General features: G+C 38.8%; 1 protein-coding gene across 8 annotated transcripts in view; it reads left to right on the top strand.

The window, feature by feature from the left end:
* LOC145481218 (uncharacterized) overlaps nt 1-14,765 on the top strand; it is a 35,027-nt gene that overhangs the window by 9,966 nt on the left and 10,296 nt on the right. For 7 of the 8 annotated variants that reach the window (XM_081459657.1, XM_081459656.1, XM_081459654.1 and 4 more), the window contains 6 exons: nt 5,186-5,251; nt 5,975-6,049; nt 8,635-8,796; nt 9,505-9,582; nt 10,173-10,240; nt 13,244-13,354. In XM_081459657.1, the coding sequence (XP_081315783.1) occupies nt 5,188-5,251; nt 5,975-6,049; nt 8,635-8,796; nt 9,505-9,582; nt 10,173-10,240; nt 13,244-13,354 (558 nt within the window). In that variant the 5' untranslated portion in view covers nt 5,186-5,187. The remainder of the gene's footprint in view (nt 1-5,185; nt 5,252-5,974; nt 6,050-8,634; nt 8,797-9,504; nt 9,583-10,172; nt 10,241-13,243; nt 13,355-14,765) is intronic. The other variant, XM_081459658.1, reaches the window with a different exon arrangement.

Below are 14,765 nucleotides of genomic sequence, written 5' to 3'. Positions count from 1 at the left end.
AATGCAATAAAATTTTGGGGCAGTTAAAACTGTAAAATGTTAGAAGAAGAAGTTTAAGCTGTGCTTTTGTCAACAAAGACCGCCGTCCTAATTAGCATAATAACGTGAAAATAACGATGCACAAAGAAAATAATGATATATTCCACTTACCTCGCGACATGTCGACAACTGGATGTTCCACGATGCCTCATGTTATATTTCCAGTATGTTTCAGCCACATTTTCGGTGATTAGTGTACAAAATCACTCTCAGACATCGCCACGGTTAAGCAGATTTCAACTCTCCGAAGCCCGCTTCATAACATCTATCAATATTATTTGTCTTTCGTCTCATAAGCCGCCATTTACAAGAAGTTTAACAATTTGCTGAGATCCTAACTGACCCAGAAGTCTGTTAGCAGCCTTTAAAATCCTCCTCTTAATCGAGGATTCTCATCAAGAACTCGTTTAAGCTCAGTTCTGTTTTGATCTATTGTGCACCCGCCATTATTCCACAGATTGCGTTACATTTGGCAAATGCGCATTCCAACGGGTAGGGGTAGGGTGGGTAGGAAGTGAAAATGTAACCGGCATTAGAGCCATTTTACGCATTTCTGTGGCTAAACTAGTAACTGGCTTTCCCAGAATGATTTGAACATGAGCTTCTGCTTGGAGGCATTTTCTAGGTTATTTTTGTAGGGTAGGTGGGTAGGTCGGGGGGGGGGGGGGGAGTCGTGTATTAAAAAAAAAAAAAAGAAAAAGAAAAAAAAAAAACGATAGACAGTATCAAGTCGAAAGATTATGATCTGTGTATCTTGATCAGCTTTATCAGTTCATCAGTGAGGCCCTTTTAGGGGTTTTCAGGATACTGGATATTTGGGTAAAAAGTTAATAGGATGCAAGAAATTTAGGGGAAATATCAATGGGGTAGAGTATGTTTAGATCAGATAAAACAGGACATTAATTGAGTAGGAAATGGTTGAGCTGGGTTGAACAGGATACAAGATATTTAGGACAAAAATTAATAGGATAAGGGAGACACCCCCTCCCCCTCTCCCACTATGGGGCCTCAACAATGGTCAGCTATTTAGGATAAAATAAATGTATGTCAACTGCTATAAGCATTTATTCTGGACTCTTAGTACTTATATCACTGTGGAATATGAAAGTTTTGTATCAGATTTTAAGGTTAGGTAACGCAGCTCCTTGTTAGCGATTTCGAAGCCCACACTTGTTACACTTAATAGATAGATAAAGACGGGGCTGGAGAAATAAACACAGAATGAAATGTGTCCCGAATTCTGTACCGTTCAACACGAATTTCTTACATTGCAACCTTTGTGTCTGCAAAGAGATCGAGGCACAACATTCCACACTATATTTGTAAACAACTATCTTAATCTCATTGACAGCCATTAGTTTTTGACGAGAATTTTCATTTATTACAAATAGAATACGGATAGAACTCCAGTAAAAAGCTTCTTCCTTGTTTTTCTTTTTTGTTCAGCATTATACTTGTCATTCGCTGCCCGAAATGCCATCAAACGCTGCGAAGGGCAACAGACTGACAAGCAGTGCGCAAGAAAAGTTTTTCTCAGGTCAGGAAACGGCCATAAAAGTCGAAGCAATTACTGTAGCACAAAAGATGAGGCGCTCAAAAGATGAGGCTAGAATTAGACGGTTCACCTGTGATGAGTTCCTGACTCCTTGCCACGTTTAATCCTTCCTCTCGAGAATGGCTTCAAAGCTCAGAAACAGACAGGAGAAGGTCCTCCAAGAAGACACAACAACCGCTGAGAATCAAGCTGCAAATATTTTTGATAAGTGTCAGCTAACTCATCCAATTGCTTATGACTCATTCAACTTGTGTGCCTTAAACGCATCTATGATGTCTTTAAAAGGCTAAGCGTCAACATTAGTGCTCCACTTGATAGATGCGGGTATTTTAAAGCGCCCTGCATAGGGTTGAAAACTAGTCTTGTGCAGACATGCAGCTGTGCTCCATCACAGAACTGAACGACATTAGCGGATGTGGGGTGCCCCAGGCTCATAACGAATGGTGCCTACAAAATGCAAACGTGTTTCCGCCAGATTAAAAAAACATGGAAAAAGTAGATCTTAGCCTGGGTTATTAGAATCCACAAAGAAAACTGGGGGTAGTCACTAATTTTTCCGAGATAATTAGCTACTGCTGACGGTAGCATTTTTCTGAAGAAAAGGTAAAGATATTTCTTCACAGATTCTCCTAAGGTTCGCAGAAAACTAAACAATTAAAAAACGTCTTTAAACTACGTGGTAAGTGGTAACATAAAAACCACTTTTGATATGTATTTAATAACAGAATCGTCGCAAGAGCACTTTGAGCGTCCCTGGACAGCACTCCTCTAGCTTAGCCAAAATACAGTCTACAGAACTTTTCCTCACAGCCAAAAACTAATGCATTGTCGAATAGGCTCACCACTTCCAATTCATACCATAAAATGTAGCTGTTATCACCCCTTTTTTGAAAGTTAAATGAGTTGTTTCATCATTTCAAAAACTTTGTCGGTGTCCGTTGCATTTTTTCCTGTTACTTTCCAAGTAGGTTAAACAGTGACGTCTCTCGCAGTTGTTTTGCTCGCGCATTATGCCATCTACAGTTGAATTTCAGTATGATTTTTTCTACGGATACGATAAAAACTAGTTTTTCAGCTGGAAGCCGTTCAGAGTTAGTGCTTAGCGATATGCTGCTTTTCTGGCAATCCCGGGTTTAGTACAGGCTCGTAATTTTAGTGCGAAGTTTGTTTCGGTCACAACAGGATTTTTTTTAAGTCGCACGCTTGGTAGGGTGGTTAATTACGTCACTAGTTCCAACCCAAGCGCGCGCCTGGCGTTTAAACCATGCCTAAAAAAGAAGGCACCATCCTTAACTGCCCTTCAGTAATTTTCTGAGCATTTTCTTTTCTGATGCAAAAGTGAAACGGCTAAGAAAATGTAAGAAGTTTCAATAAAACATCGCTTATCATTACTTCCTGCGCACTATTCGTCAGTCTGTTGTCTTTTGCAAAATTTGACGGCACTTCCGGCAGCGAAAGACACAACTGTCCCGCTTTATCTGATCTAAACATGCTCTACCCCATTGATATTTCCCCTAAATTTCTTGCATCATGTTAATTTTTTACCAGGATATGCAGGATCCTGAAAACCCCTAAAAGGGCCTCACTGATGAACTGATAAAGCTGATCAAGATACACAGATCATAATCTTTCGACTTGATACTGTCTATCGTTTTCTTTTTTTCTTTTTCTTTTTTTTTTTAATACACGAACCCCGGCCCCCCCCCCCCCACCGACCTACCCACCTACCCTACAAAAATAACCTAGAAAATGCCTCCAAGCAGAAGCTCATGTTCAAATCATTCTGGGAAAGCCAGTTACTAGTTTAGCCACAGAAATGCGTAAAATGGCTCTAATGTCGGTTACATTTTCACTTCCTACCCACCCTACCCCTACCCGTTGGAATGCGCATTTGCCAAATGTAACGCAATCTGTGGAATAATGGCGGGTGCACAATAGATCAAAACAGAACTGAGCTTAAACGAGTTCTTGATGAGAATCCTCGATTAAGAGGAGGATTTTAAAGGCTGCTAACAGACTTCTGGGTCAGTTAGGATCTCAGCAAATTGTTAAACTTCTTGTAAATGGCGGCTTATGAGACGAAAGACAAATAATATTGATAGGTGTTATGAAGCGGGCTTCGGAGAGTTGAAATCTGCTTAACCGTGGCGATGTCTGAGAGTGATTTTGTACACTAATCACCGAAAATGTGGCTGAAACATACTGGAAATATAACATGAGGCATCGTGGAACATCCAGTTGTCGACATGTCGCGAGGTAAGTGGAATATATCATTATTTTCTTTGTGCATCGTTATTTTCACGTTATTATGCTAATTAGGACGGCGGTCTTTGTTGACAAAAGCACAGCTTAAACTTCTTCTTCTAACATTTTACAGTTTTAACTGCCCCAAAATTTTATTGCATTTTTTCACAGGTGAGACATTGCTCTTTAAGTGGAGGGTAGTTTTGGGATCTCAAGTGATGTACTTTTGGCGATATTTTCCTTTAAACTTCGCCTTTTTTATGGCGCTTCATGAGTAGTCCAAAAGGGAAGAAATTAAAAATTCTGTAAAAAAATCAGGTGATGATCAAATTGCCAAAACAGCCTCTCAATGTAACAAGAAACATTTGCTTGTCTCGAATAAAGGGTTTTTACCCAGATTTAGATCGTTTTCTTTGTATGGCAAACTGTTAAAAATGTGCCCTAAAATGGTCGCTGAAAGCCCTCTCAGAGGGGCAAAACCAAGATGGTGGCCCCAGCGCTAACATACGAATCGAATTGAACTGAAAGTTATATTTTTGTGAACCACTTATCTAGACCATTCATCTGAGAAAGTTTGAAGAATTTGATTTTTTCTGGTCCAAATGGCCATAGTTGAAATTTACAGAGAGCGCCTCTTAAGAATGCATATGCAAAACGTTTAGTCAACTAAATTTGTGAAGGGGGGGGGGGGGGGGGGCGCTGGTGCAAACTTTCTGCGTGTTCGAAGAAATACGTTTTGACTTCTTTCTTTAATCTTACCTCTTTTACGCCTGATTGTCCGTGCCGATGTAAATGTTATGAATCAAGGTAAAAGTAACTTCTATTTCGGTTTTGTGTTTAAAAACAACCAGCTTAGTTCAGTAACTCTTACTTGTGACTTCTATGCAAGTCAGGCAACCGTTACATTCAAAACTTGGCCTTTCTGCCGAAGGCTAAATACAATTTTTTGACGGCTCTAATAGAAACTTTCATCGTTCTCTTATAGAACGTTCTGTCACGTGTACTACGGTCATCCTTTCGTATGGTCACGAGGCACATCATTGTTTTAAATACTGGGTGCACCCCCTATCGCCTGACCTATTTTTACTATTGTAGAAATCAACGCTCTAGAATTGTTTCCTTTGTCCAGGCTCTCAAAAAGTAAATAAACAACTTTGTAATTGACTGAGTCTGGCGGGCTGCTGCCATGGAAGTTAATTGAAACGGGATTGTTTGACTTTAAGCAAGTTCAAGACAGTCATGTTCATAAATGGTGTTTGGTAGTGAGGTTTAGAAAAAGACTAATATGGCTAGATTCGTTAATGTGAACAAAAAGAATACGAATATTTTTTTTCTTTTGTATTTTAGTCATGGCGGAAAGTGAAATCAAGTCACGTGAAGCAAAGGTGAATTTTGATAAAGATGTTTTAGCAGGTAAGAAGGCAAAGCTGGAAATACCTTTGCAAGAAATGGAGGATTTATCATCAGTTTCAGTGTGCGGCTGGTGTAAACGTATCAAATATTTTAAAGCAAACTAACTGGTTTTAAAGTAGTCGTGGAATTTGAAGCGCAATGTTATTTTGTATTGAACAAGGTCTACAATGCAGACTATGGAAATCTAATATCATCCCCTGGTAATTTGTGAGGTTGGATGCCCTTAATACCTCGAGACGGTAAAAAAGAAAAATTGCTTAAGATGTAATAAGACAAAACAAGACAAAAGACAGACCCAAGACCTTTTTTTTACCGCACTATTTTGCTGTTTTGCAACGTTATTTGTTACTAATTGTCATTAATGTTAATTGTGTTGTCAGTTATTGCTGGCAGTTATGAAATAGAGCAGCTTTCAATTGAGTATCGTTATGAAACCTAAACCAAAGTAATCACCTTAGCCAATCACAGACAATCCAGTGAACCAATCAAAACTAAGTAAAAACATGTAACTGAAGCGAAGCGCGGGAAAACGTGTGCGAGCGAATAAGGATTGGATTTGGTTTCTCTTCTGATTGGCTGTGAAAGTGGCACAAGTTTTTTCAGCCAATCGTATAGCGTATAGTTATACAAAACCAATTATTTTTCAACACTCAAATGAAAACCGCTCTATAAAAGAGTTTTTTAATTAAAACAGTGAAGTTTCTTTTCCCGACGTATTATCAGTCATAGCCCAAGGCCCAGCTCCAGGCCCAGGCCCTTCTGATGGAAAACTTGATTTTGATGATGATACTCTAAGAGGTAAGAAAATAAATGCCGATTAGTTTATTACATAATACACTATTAATTTTACACCAAATCGAACCTGTTCAGTTAGTTTTCGTGGGATTTTGAGCCATTCGCCATTTCCACATCCCCCTTAATACACCTTGCTTGCCCCCCCAGAATTTTGCGTAAGTATCGTCTTCAGTTTCTCTTGGGACGACTGTAACACCCAGGAGAAATGGGAAGCAAAGGTTATGCAGAAATTTGGGGGGCTAACAAGGTGTATTATGGGAGATGCGGAAATGGCCAATGGCCAACGACCCAAGCCCTCCGGTCAGCGGTTGGATCGCCGGGGGAACCCTTGGATAACAAAAAATAATAATATTTTTTTGATTAGTTATTGACGAGATCAAACGGGCTGCCATATCGCCGAGGCTGAAGCGTACCAAAAAGGTACAATTGCTGGTTTTCAGTGTCACGCCATTCAGAATACATCAAAATAAAAATCAAAACCGTTCACTAGATAAAGTCCAGAATCTGGGAAATGAAAGAAAGTAAATATTCAACGACTCTCTCCAAGATTCTAGTCACAGCAATTTTTCTTATGCAAGATATGCGGAGAAATTTTTTACCCAAATTTATAGAGATTTGTACGGAGACGTCATGCTGGTGTCCATCCGTATGGGCACCAACATGGCGGCCGGAAACCAACAGAAACATCTGTCACTGAGTTTTACTACAAAAGCGTGAATTTGTCCCTCGAGGAACTCTAAAACATTAAAATAATACTTTTTGTAAGACATGAACTGTTCAGATAGGCAAATTCCCCGAAATAAGTCACTTTTTTAACCATCATGAACACTCTCTAGGCAGTCATGTAAATTCCGCGTCACGCAAAAGCTTAGAAATTCAAGCGTAGTGTATCACAAAACCAAAAACCCATTCGGAGCGAAAATTTGTATGAATATTACTTTTCAGCTGCTCTTATAAATCGTTAAAGTAAAATCTCAGGAAGATCACTAGTTTTGTAGTTTGAATTTTAGTGACGTCACATGAAAACCAGCTATTAAGCATTTAAGTGGTACTATGAAGAAAATCGCATCCTTCCTATTTAAGCCATTTTTAAAACTTAGACAAGTAGTCTTTGCGAGAAGAAAAACGCTGTTTACTATTTTCAAATATCTCTTTTCGTTCCAGAGACATTCAAGTTTTTGAGATATGCAAATTGGCTAAGTGATGACGTCATAAATTCAACCATATTTTGATCAAATGTGCTGAACAAAGATATCTCAGCTAGGTTGAATCAGTAATGTTTGATTCTTGGCAGTACGATTCTACTACAGGTGCTCCACAATATGAACCTAACATATTTGTTACCATGGCAACACACTGATTCCAGACCTCCCCGATATTGAAGGCTTTTCTGGCCACCTTTAGCGTTCTGTATTGATATTTGCCAATGGTACCTGATCAATATGATCTAGCAGGCATATAAATATCTTAGGTGGAGTTCATGGCCTTGTTTAACGTTTTTCGAGCTAAAAATCACTAAAATATTGAAATTAGGTTGGAGGGGACTGGAAAAGAGTGGGTTTCAGTGGGAACTGAAATTATTATAGTTATAGGTGTGTTGCATGTAGAACTAATAGCTTAGCAAGTTTCAATGGGTTTTGCTGCAAATTGACCGAGATAGCTCTACTTGTATACTTGGTGTAATATTTGGTTGAGTGTATGACGTCATCAGTCCTCTCATTTGCATAGTTGACCCATTTTCGAACTTAAATATCACCAGAACCAATGCAGATATCCGCATACAGTAAACGGTGTTTATAATCTTTCGTAGAATTGTATGATTAACCTAAAAATTCAAGGGGTAAAAATTTGATCAAAGTACCACTTATACTGTATTTTAATTCGACCCAAAAGCTGGGCACATCACGTTGTTAATCAGTGATTTGATATCTTGTTTTTCTTCATAAAAAAGAGTATATCATTAACCGCTTGGCTTACATGTAAAGCTTCTCCGAGATACAAACAACTGTTCACGTTGACCACTTTTATCTTCCACTACGTAGTAGTGTAACGAGACTGGGGTGGACTAAAGGCTGGTTTACACTAGCGTATTGCCATAAGCATAAACCGACATACGCAGATGCAGCAATATGGTAATAATTAGCGCCTTTTCCCAAACAAAAGTCGCTAATTATCAACATGTTACTGCGTCTGCGTATGTCGGGTTATGCTTATGCGCTACTGTAAACAAGCCTTAAAGTGTTTTTTGATAAAACACTCACAGAATGATATTTAGTTAAAAATGGTAACTACTGCAATAAAGTGACAACTCACAGACTGTTTCACAGAAAAGAACTGAAAAGACTTAAATGCCATTTTATTCAGACGTGTTTTTCAGGGTTAATTTAGGCTCGGATATAAAATCTAGTAATACATAATGTTAGCTGCGCATAGCTGTGTTCACCTCTCGTTCACCTAACTCCTTGCGCCAGAGTGGCGCATAAGGCCTGTCTCACTCTGCAAGAAAATGGACAATGTAAGGGAAACAAATTAAACAATGCTTAGCCGTACAAAATAAGTTATTAATCAAATCTGCTTTGCTTTTTCAGCGATAGTAGAAGTCTATCAGGAAGAAGGTGACAAAGCATTCACAAGAAAAGAAGTTTGTAACGCGATATACTTCTACACAGAGGGAATTCATGTGAACTGTAAGGATTTTCAGCTGAATGCCAAGCTGTACAGCAACAGGGCAACAGCTTATTACCATCTCGGTAAGATTTTGATCTTGTCATTTTCAAATTTATCCAACAATCAAGAGAAGTTGTTGCTTTCTTTGCGTTCAGCCTTTCAATGATTATAATAGAAACTATCATTTGAACAGATTATATTGGGAAACTAACTTTCCGGGGAAAACTATTAGTCCATAGAAATAAAAACTTAATTGTCAAGTCAAGAGAGATGCTAAGTGATGCTGCTGCATAAAAAATATGTTAATTGCATTTGGAATGTCCCTACTATCAATCTAAGACGACCTTTGAAAAATGTAGCAATTCAGCTCGCTTCACGCGATGGTAATCCAAAACCTTATTGGTCTGCTGTTTAGCTTGTCTTATTTTATTCCCCTCAGATCTAATTTACTTGGTTGTGTTGGCAAAGAATCGTTCAAGTTTTACTCTTTCTCAGTATTAAACCTGATTAAAACGCAACAGTTTTATTCCCCACTGCCCGGTCGTTTGTTCCCATCACCCGATGACTCCCCATAATGTGCCCCCTAGGAGGTTTGAGTTATCGGGAGTCATCCGTATTTCAAGGATCGGAACAGATCCGTTGTGTGCCACTAAGTTGAGAGGGGTCTGAGCATTGAAAGAAGACACGCACATTGCATATCTCTACAATCTCGTGACCTCTTATCGCTTTTACTTTTTCGCTACTTCTTCGTCTTCTGTGCATGAAATGTTTTTTTCAATTCTATTACTCAGGGAATTTCCATGAGGCCCTGAATGATGTAACGGCTGCCGTCAATTTGGAACCAACTTTGATTAAGGCCATAGAAACAGGTAAAATCCTTGACTCAACTGATTTATAACATGAATTTTACAATAACTGCAGAACTTATCGCGCGCTCGTTGGCTAATTTTCTTTGTCAAGATGCAAAGAGACGCCTGAATTTATAACTTATGCGATGTTGACGCGAGGAGCAAGAGCGGCTGAGCGGAATTTGACAATTTATTATTGTAAAAGAACAAATTGACGCCAGTTTTTCATGCGTCTGTCTTGTCATTGACAATAAATTTCGTCATAACATTGTCAAAGTAGCCAGTCTGCGGATCCACTCGGCTATCACCTCGTGGATCCACAGGTATTTTGACAATGTTATGACGAAATTCATGATCAATAGCAGGACAGACGCATGAAAAACGTGCTTCAATTTGCTAAGTCGACAGCTATCGTATCGAACTCTTCAAATGCAAATGACATTAATATCTTTTTAACGATATTCCCTCGCATGAGCCTTCATTTGAAGCTATTTCGACTCCAATACCAAATGACGAATATGGCTTTTAACAGGAATAAATCAGGTCTTGGATGGTTCCACCTGCGCATTGTAGATAGTATTTTTGACCTGATATTAAATTATTTATTGTAGGTGCAAGTGCTTGTGAGCACCTAGAGTGTTATGGAGACGCCATATCGTGGTGTGAGAAGGGATTGGTAGTATCCTTTATAACATCAATTATTCGTGTTCTTTGCCAGCTGTAAAAGGAACTATTGTGTTACCTACAGCGATTTTAGCGAATGTTGTTAAGGGGTAAATTAGAAAAAGTTGTGTTCTGTCTGCCTTATAAGTAAATGTCGCTAAAATCCCGCCAAGCATAATAGGCCGTCAAGAAGCCCTCTAGCTGTGGTTATGGTAGCTTCAGGCTATTTACAAAAGTCACAATGATTTCAAAGTAAATTGTAATTGCAAAAATCTAAGGAGGCTTCTATCAAACCCCTTCTCCATTGTACAATCTTGGGAGTTTGAGTTGTTACCTCAAGGGGCGACTTGATTGAAATTCTCATCAGGAGAAACGAGTAGCCATCTCCGACTTAAAGGAAGAATAGTTTTAGGAAATAATATACAGTTTGAAAGCCAATTTTTATACGCTCAGTTGCTTGGCAACTCATAGAACAACTTAAAGATTAAGGTGTGTAATTGTAACAAAAGTACTAGACTAGATCCGGGGACTAGATCCGCCACTGCCTTGTGTTGATAAATCGTCGATGGAAGTGTACAAAAGGGCAAAGATACACGATTACAGTTAGTTCACTCACGAAAATTGATCAACACGACGATAACACCCGATATGAAGACGTTACCGAGACCAAAGTTAGAGATAGGAAAATCCGGACCACGCTAAAAAATCAATCAGATTGTAGGATTCGTTACCGTGCCCTCTTGATATAAATAATACTAGTAATAATCATGGATTAGCTGAGTGCGTTCGAGTCAATACAGTTAAAACCTTTGGATACTGTCTTCAGAATAAATATTACTCTTGAAACCCGATTTATTTTTGTTGATTTTCATGACGAACACATATTTTGAATAATAGTGTTCACTTCTACACCAAAAGAACACTTAATTGTAATACTTACACAAATTCATGATAAATGAGGTGTTTGGCACACTGTTCATAAACTGGTATGTAAAACTAGCACACACACACAAGATCAGGTTTCAAGTCGACGTCGCTTATTTAAAGTTGAATAAATAAAGAGCTAAAATATTAAAAAAATATCAACAAAAAGAACTCGACCTGATGTGTAAAACTGATAAGAAAACAAGAAATTATATTACTTCATTGCCGTGCGACAAAATGCCCAACAGAAGCCGAGAAAACTGAATAGGGGAAATAAGTTTTAACTCATTGACTTCAGAGGACAAAACGAAAAGTTTCCATTATTGCATTATATATAACGGCCAACATTTGAGAAAACAAAGGAAAATAAAAGCGAAAGACACGAGTAAAAACCAATTTGAAACCAAGAAATGAAATAATTTCTTCGCCGCATGACGAAACATTACAGCGCTGCGAATGAAAGATGAAAGTTGTAAATCAAAAACGCGACAAAAACAAGCCAATTTTTCAGATCAATCGTATTTCAACCGTATTAAATTAGTGGCCACTTAGTTCTTTTCTCAGCAGTTCTGTGATAAGCTGTATAAGACTCCAAAAAATATATTTGAATGAAACCGAATAAACTAAACAAACCGCGTGGAGGTCGCCGTAAATTAAATATGCAGCAATCCAGCGTGCAACAAGTTTCTGTTCACTTTTAAATCCTAAATTCCTAAATTCATAAATACACGGAACCAATTGAAAAGAAATGCAACAGCAAGCTCAATAACAATGAATTTTTATTCACCCGAGGTGAAGAAACCTATGTAAAAGCAAAAAATGTTCAAAATTTTCGCTAACGCGCTTCACTGCACAGCAGCATGTTCAAATTAATTCTTCACACTAAAGCGAAAGCTTGAGCTTTTGCCGACGACGTCTCCGACTGTTGCATTCATTTTATCGGCCGTGGCGTTAGCAATCGTTCCAAAAGTTAAATTCAACTTCGAAGTAATACATATGGGTTATTGACCAAGTGTGAGGTCAAGATAGCTGGATATTGGCTAAGTTCTTTTTTGCGTGTTTATGGACTGAGACAGAGTCGAGGTCCATAACCTCGCAAAAAAAGAACGAGGTCAATATCCAGTTATCTTGACCGAACAAGCTTGGTCAATAAAGGATTTACTATGTGGCTTTCGGGGAAATTTTTCTTGCGGGACACGGCGGGTAGTCCCGAGCGGGCAAGATAGCTCGATCTTGCCCGCTGGGGTAGCCAATCACAGCGCAGGATTTGATTCATCTTGCCCGCTCACAGAGCTGGCCATACAATAATGTATATTACTATTTTTGTTTTCTAAAGTCCGGGAAACTGCTTTAACTCCGCGATCGATATTCAGAACTTAACTTACTTGAAAACGTACAACCGATCGTTATGGTTTGAGGACTCTGTACTCGTTGATCTTCCATTCTGAGGCCACCTGAACATTGATTTGTATTTTTCCTTTCTATTTTAAATCTCAAAGCAATAATTTCTCCATGTTATGAATGAGAACAAGACCTTTGATTTGTAGATTTGACACGCAACGCGCCATTACAAGTTCCCGGCGGCCGAAAAAGTCTCACATGAGATCGAGGCCATTTGTGCCACGCAGTCAGCCAGCCAGCCAGGCAGGCAGCCACTCCAAGATGACGTCCAAACCCTGAAATCATATGGCATCGACCGCGATCGATAACCGCGGGACATTTTAAATCCCCTGGGAATACTATGCGTTCTCCTTCGTCGAACGCAATAAATAATATGAACATAAATAGAAGTTATTAAACGAATTTCTTAGTATATCTAACAACTGTCTCCATTGGACGCGAAAATATGCTCGAATATTCTTCCACGGACATTATCTGCTCCGAGAAGCTATTATATAATGTCCTTTGACGAATATCCGAGCATATTGTCGCGCCAAATGTAGGCTATTGTGTTTATTATCCTTCAAATATTTTTCGTAATACGCGCAGTCTTGAAAATTGGGGAACATCTCTCGGATATTCCCCAAGCTGGGGGAATATTCAGTCACTTGACCCGTTGTATTTTAATTATGTCATGTGCCTTAACCCTAAGCAGATTGACAAGACTAACAAGATATTACTAGATTTACGAGCCAGGTGTGTTGGAGATCGAGTTAAATTACAAGAAGCAAAGAGCAATCCCGAAACTCTCTCCGTGAAGGGCCAGGTAAGTAATGCTAGAGGAAGATATATTCTCGGCTTTAAAGGGGAGATTAAATAATGCCGGACTTGATATATGTTGTACAAGAAAACTCTTGTACGGAAACGTGTAATGAGATATACTTCTATTACTCATTATAAAATACCTGAGATACTACGCACGCTCTGATTGGTCAATAGAGTTGCTAAACCTATGTTCTATTGAACCGGTAAACAACGGTTTTCGATCTATGGCAGCTCTACGCGGGAACTAGACAACTCGGAACTCTAGCGATAACAAATGTAATAAACAGTTTTGCCTTTCGCTGGCTGAGATATCAATAACACGAATATCTTTTCATTCAACATATACACGGAAATTTGCAGGGAAAAACAGGACCAGAAGTTGGTCATATAAAGCTTTATCTTTTTTTCCATGGCAAAACTTTTACGCCGACTTCGGTTACGCTTGGATTAAGATTACGGACGTTTTAAACCCCTATTTCGGCACTTTCCACGGTCTGTGGAGGACGAAGTCATCTGGGTTTGACTGATCAATTTGGGTTGTCAAAAAAGCAGGGAAAAGATTTCTTCCTATCAGAAATTTTGAGTTTAAACTCAATGGATGCATCCATAACACGATAAATGAATTTGACTTCCACAAGCTTAGCTTTCAAGCAATAGTTTTCATTTAGCAAAATACAGAGAGAAACACGGACTTCATAGCCTCCAGCATAAGTAAATATATTCTGAATAAATTTCGGAGGCAGCGTTTCTGTTACTAACCTTTATTCCATTCGCAAAACTTTGGAAAGTTATCGTTTAAAATTGCGTTGAATCAGTTCGCAGCACATGAAGTTTGGACTATTTGCACACTTTTCGTACAGCCTTTTACTTTCGTGATGACCGAGTCCACCGATTCCTTGGAGTTAATTAATATGCTTTTTGCCTTTCACCGATAACCTTTTCCTTTCCTTTCTTAAAACTTTCTTAGCGTGAAATGTTTTCGTCGCTTTGCTCTGCGGATTTCGTATCCGGGCCGGAGTCTGTGCTTTCATTCTTTCAGGCGCTGTGATTGGTTTGTCGCGTCATGTCATGAATTTGATGACAATAAGCAACTTGATCGCGAAAGTACAATAAATTTTCTCCTCATTGACAGACTTTTTCAATAGTTATTTCATAAAAGCAATAGACCACTCTTTCTTTGGGTTCACCGGCGCAATAAACCACTTGGGACGTTGGGGGAACACTCGAAAAGTATGTAAATAACGAGCCGTTAGGCGAGTGACTTACAAACTTTTCTCGTGTTCTCCCAACATCCCGCGTAGTTTATTGCGCCAGTAAACCAATAGAAAGAGTGGTGGATTGCTTAATTAGAAGCAAAGAGCTAGCACGAGCTGTTAACGTAACAATGACTCGAGCAAAGATAATTTACAGTT

This window comes from Orbicella franksi, chromosome 3 (genome assembly GCF_964199315.1).
Source record: "Orbicella franksi chromosome 3, jaOrbFran1.1, whole genome shotgun sequence".
NCBI lineage: Eukaryota > Metazoa > Cnidaria > Anthozoa > Scleractinia > Merulinidae > Orbicella > Orbicella franksi.
The sequence above is the reverse complement of the archived record's forward strand: the minus strand, read 5'-3'. Positions and strand labels throughout refer to the sequence as shown.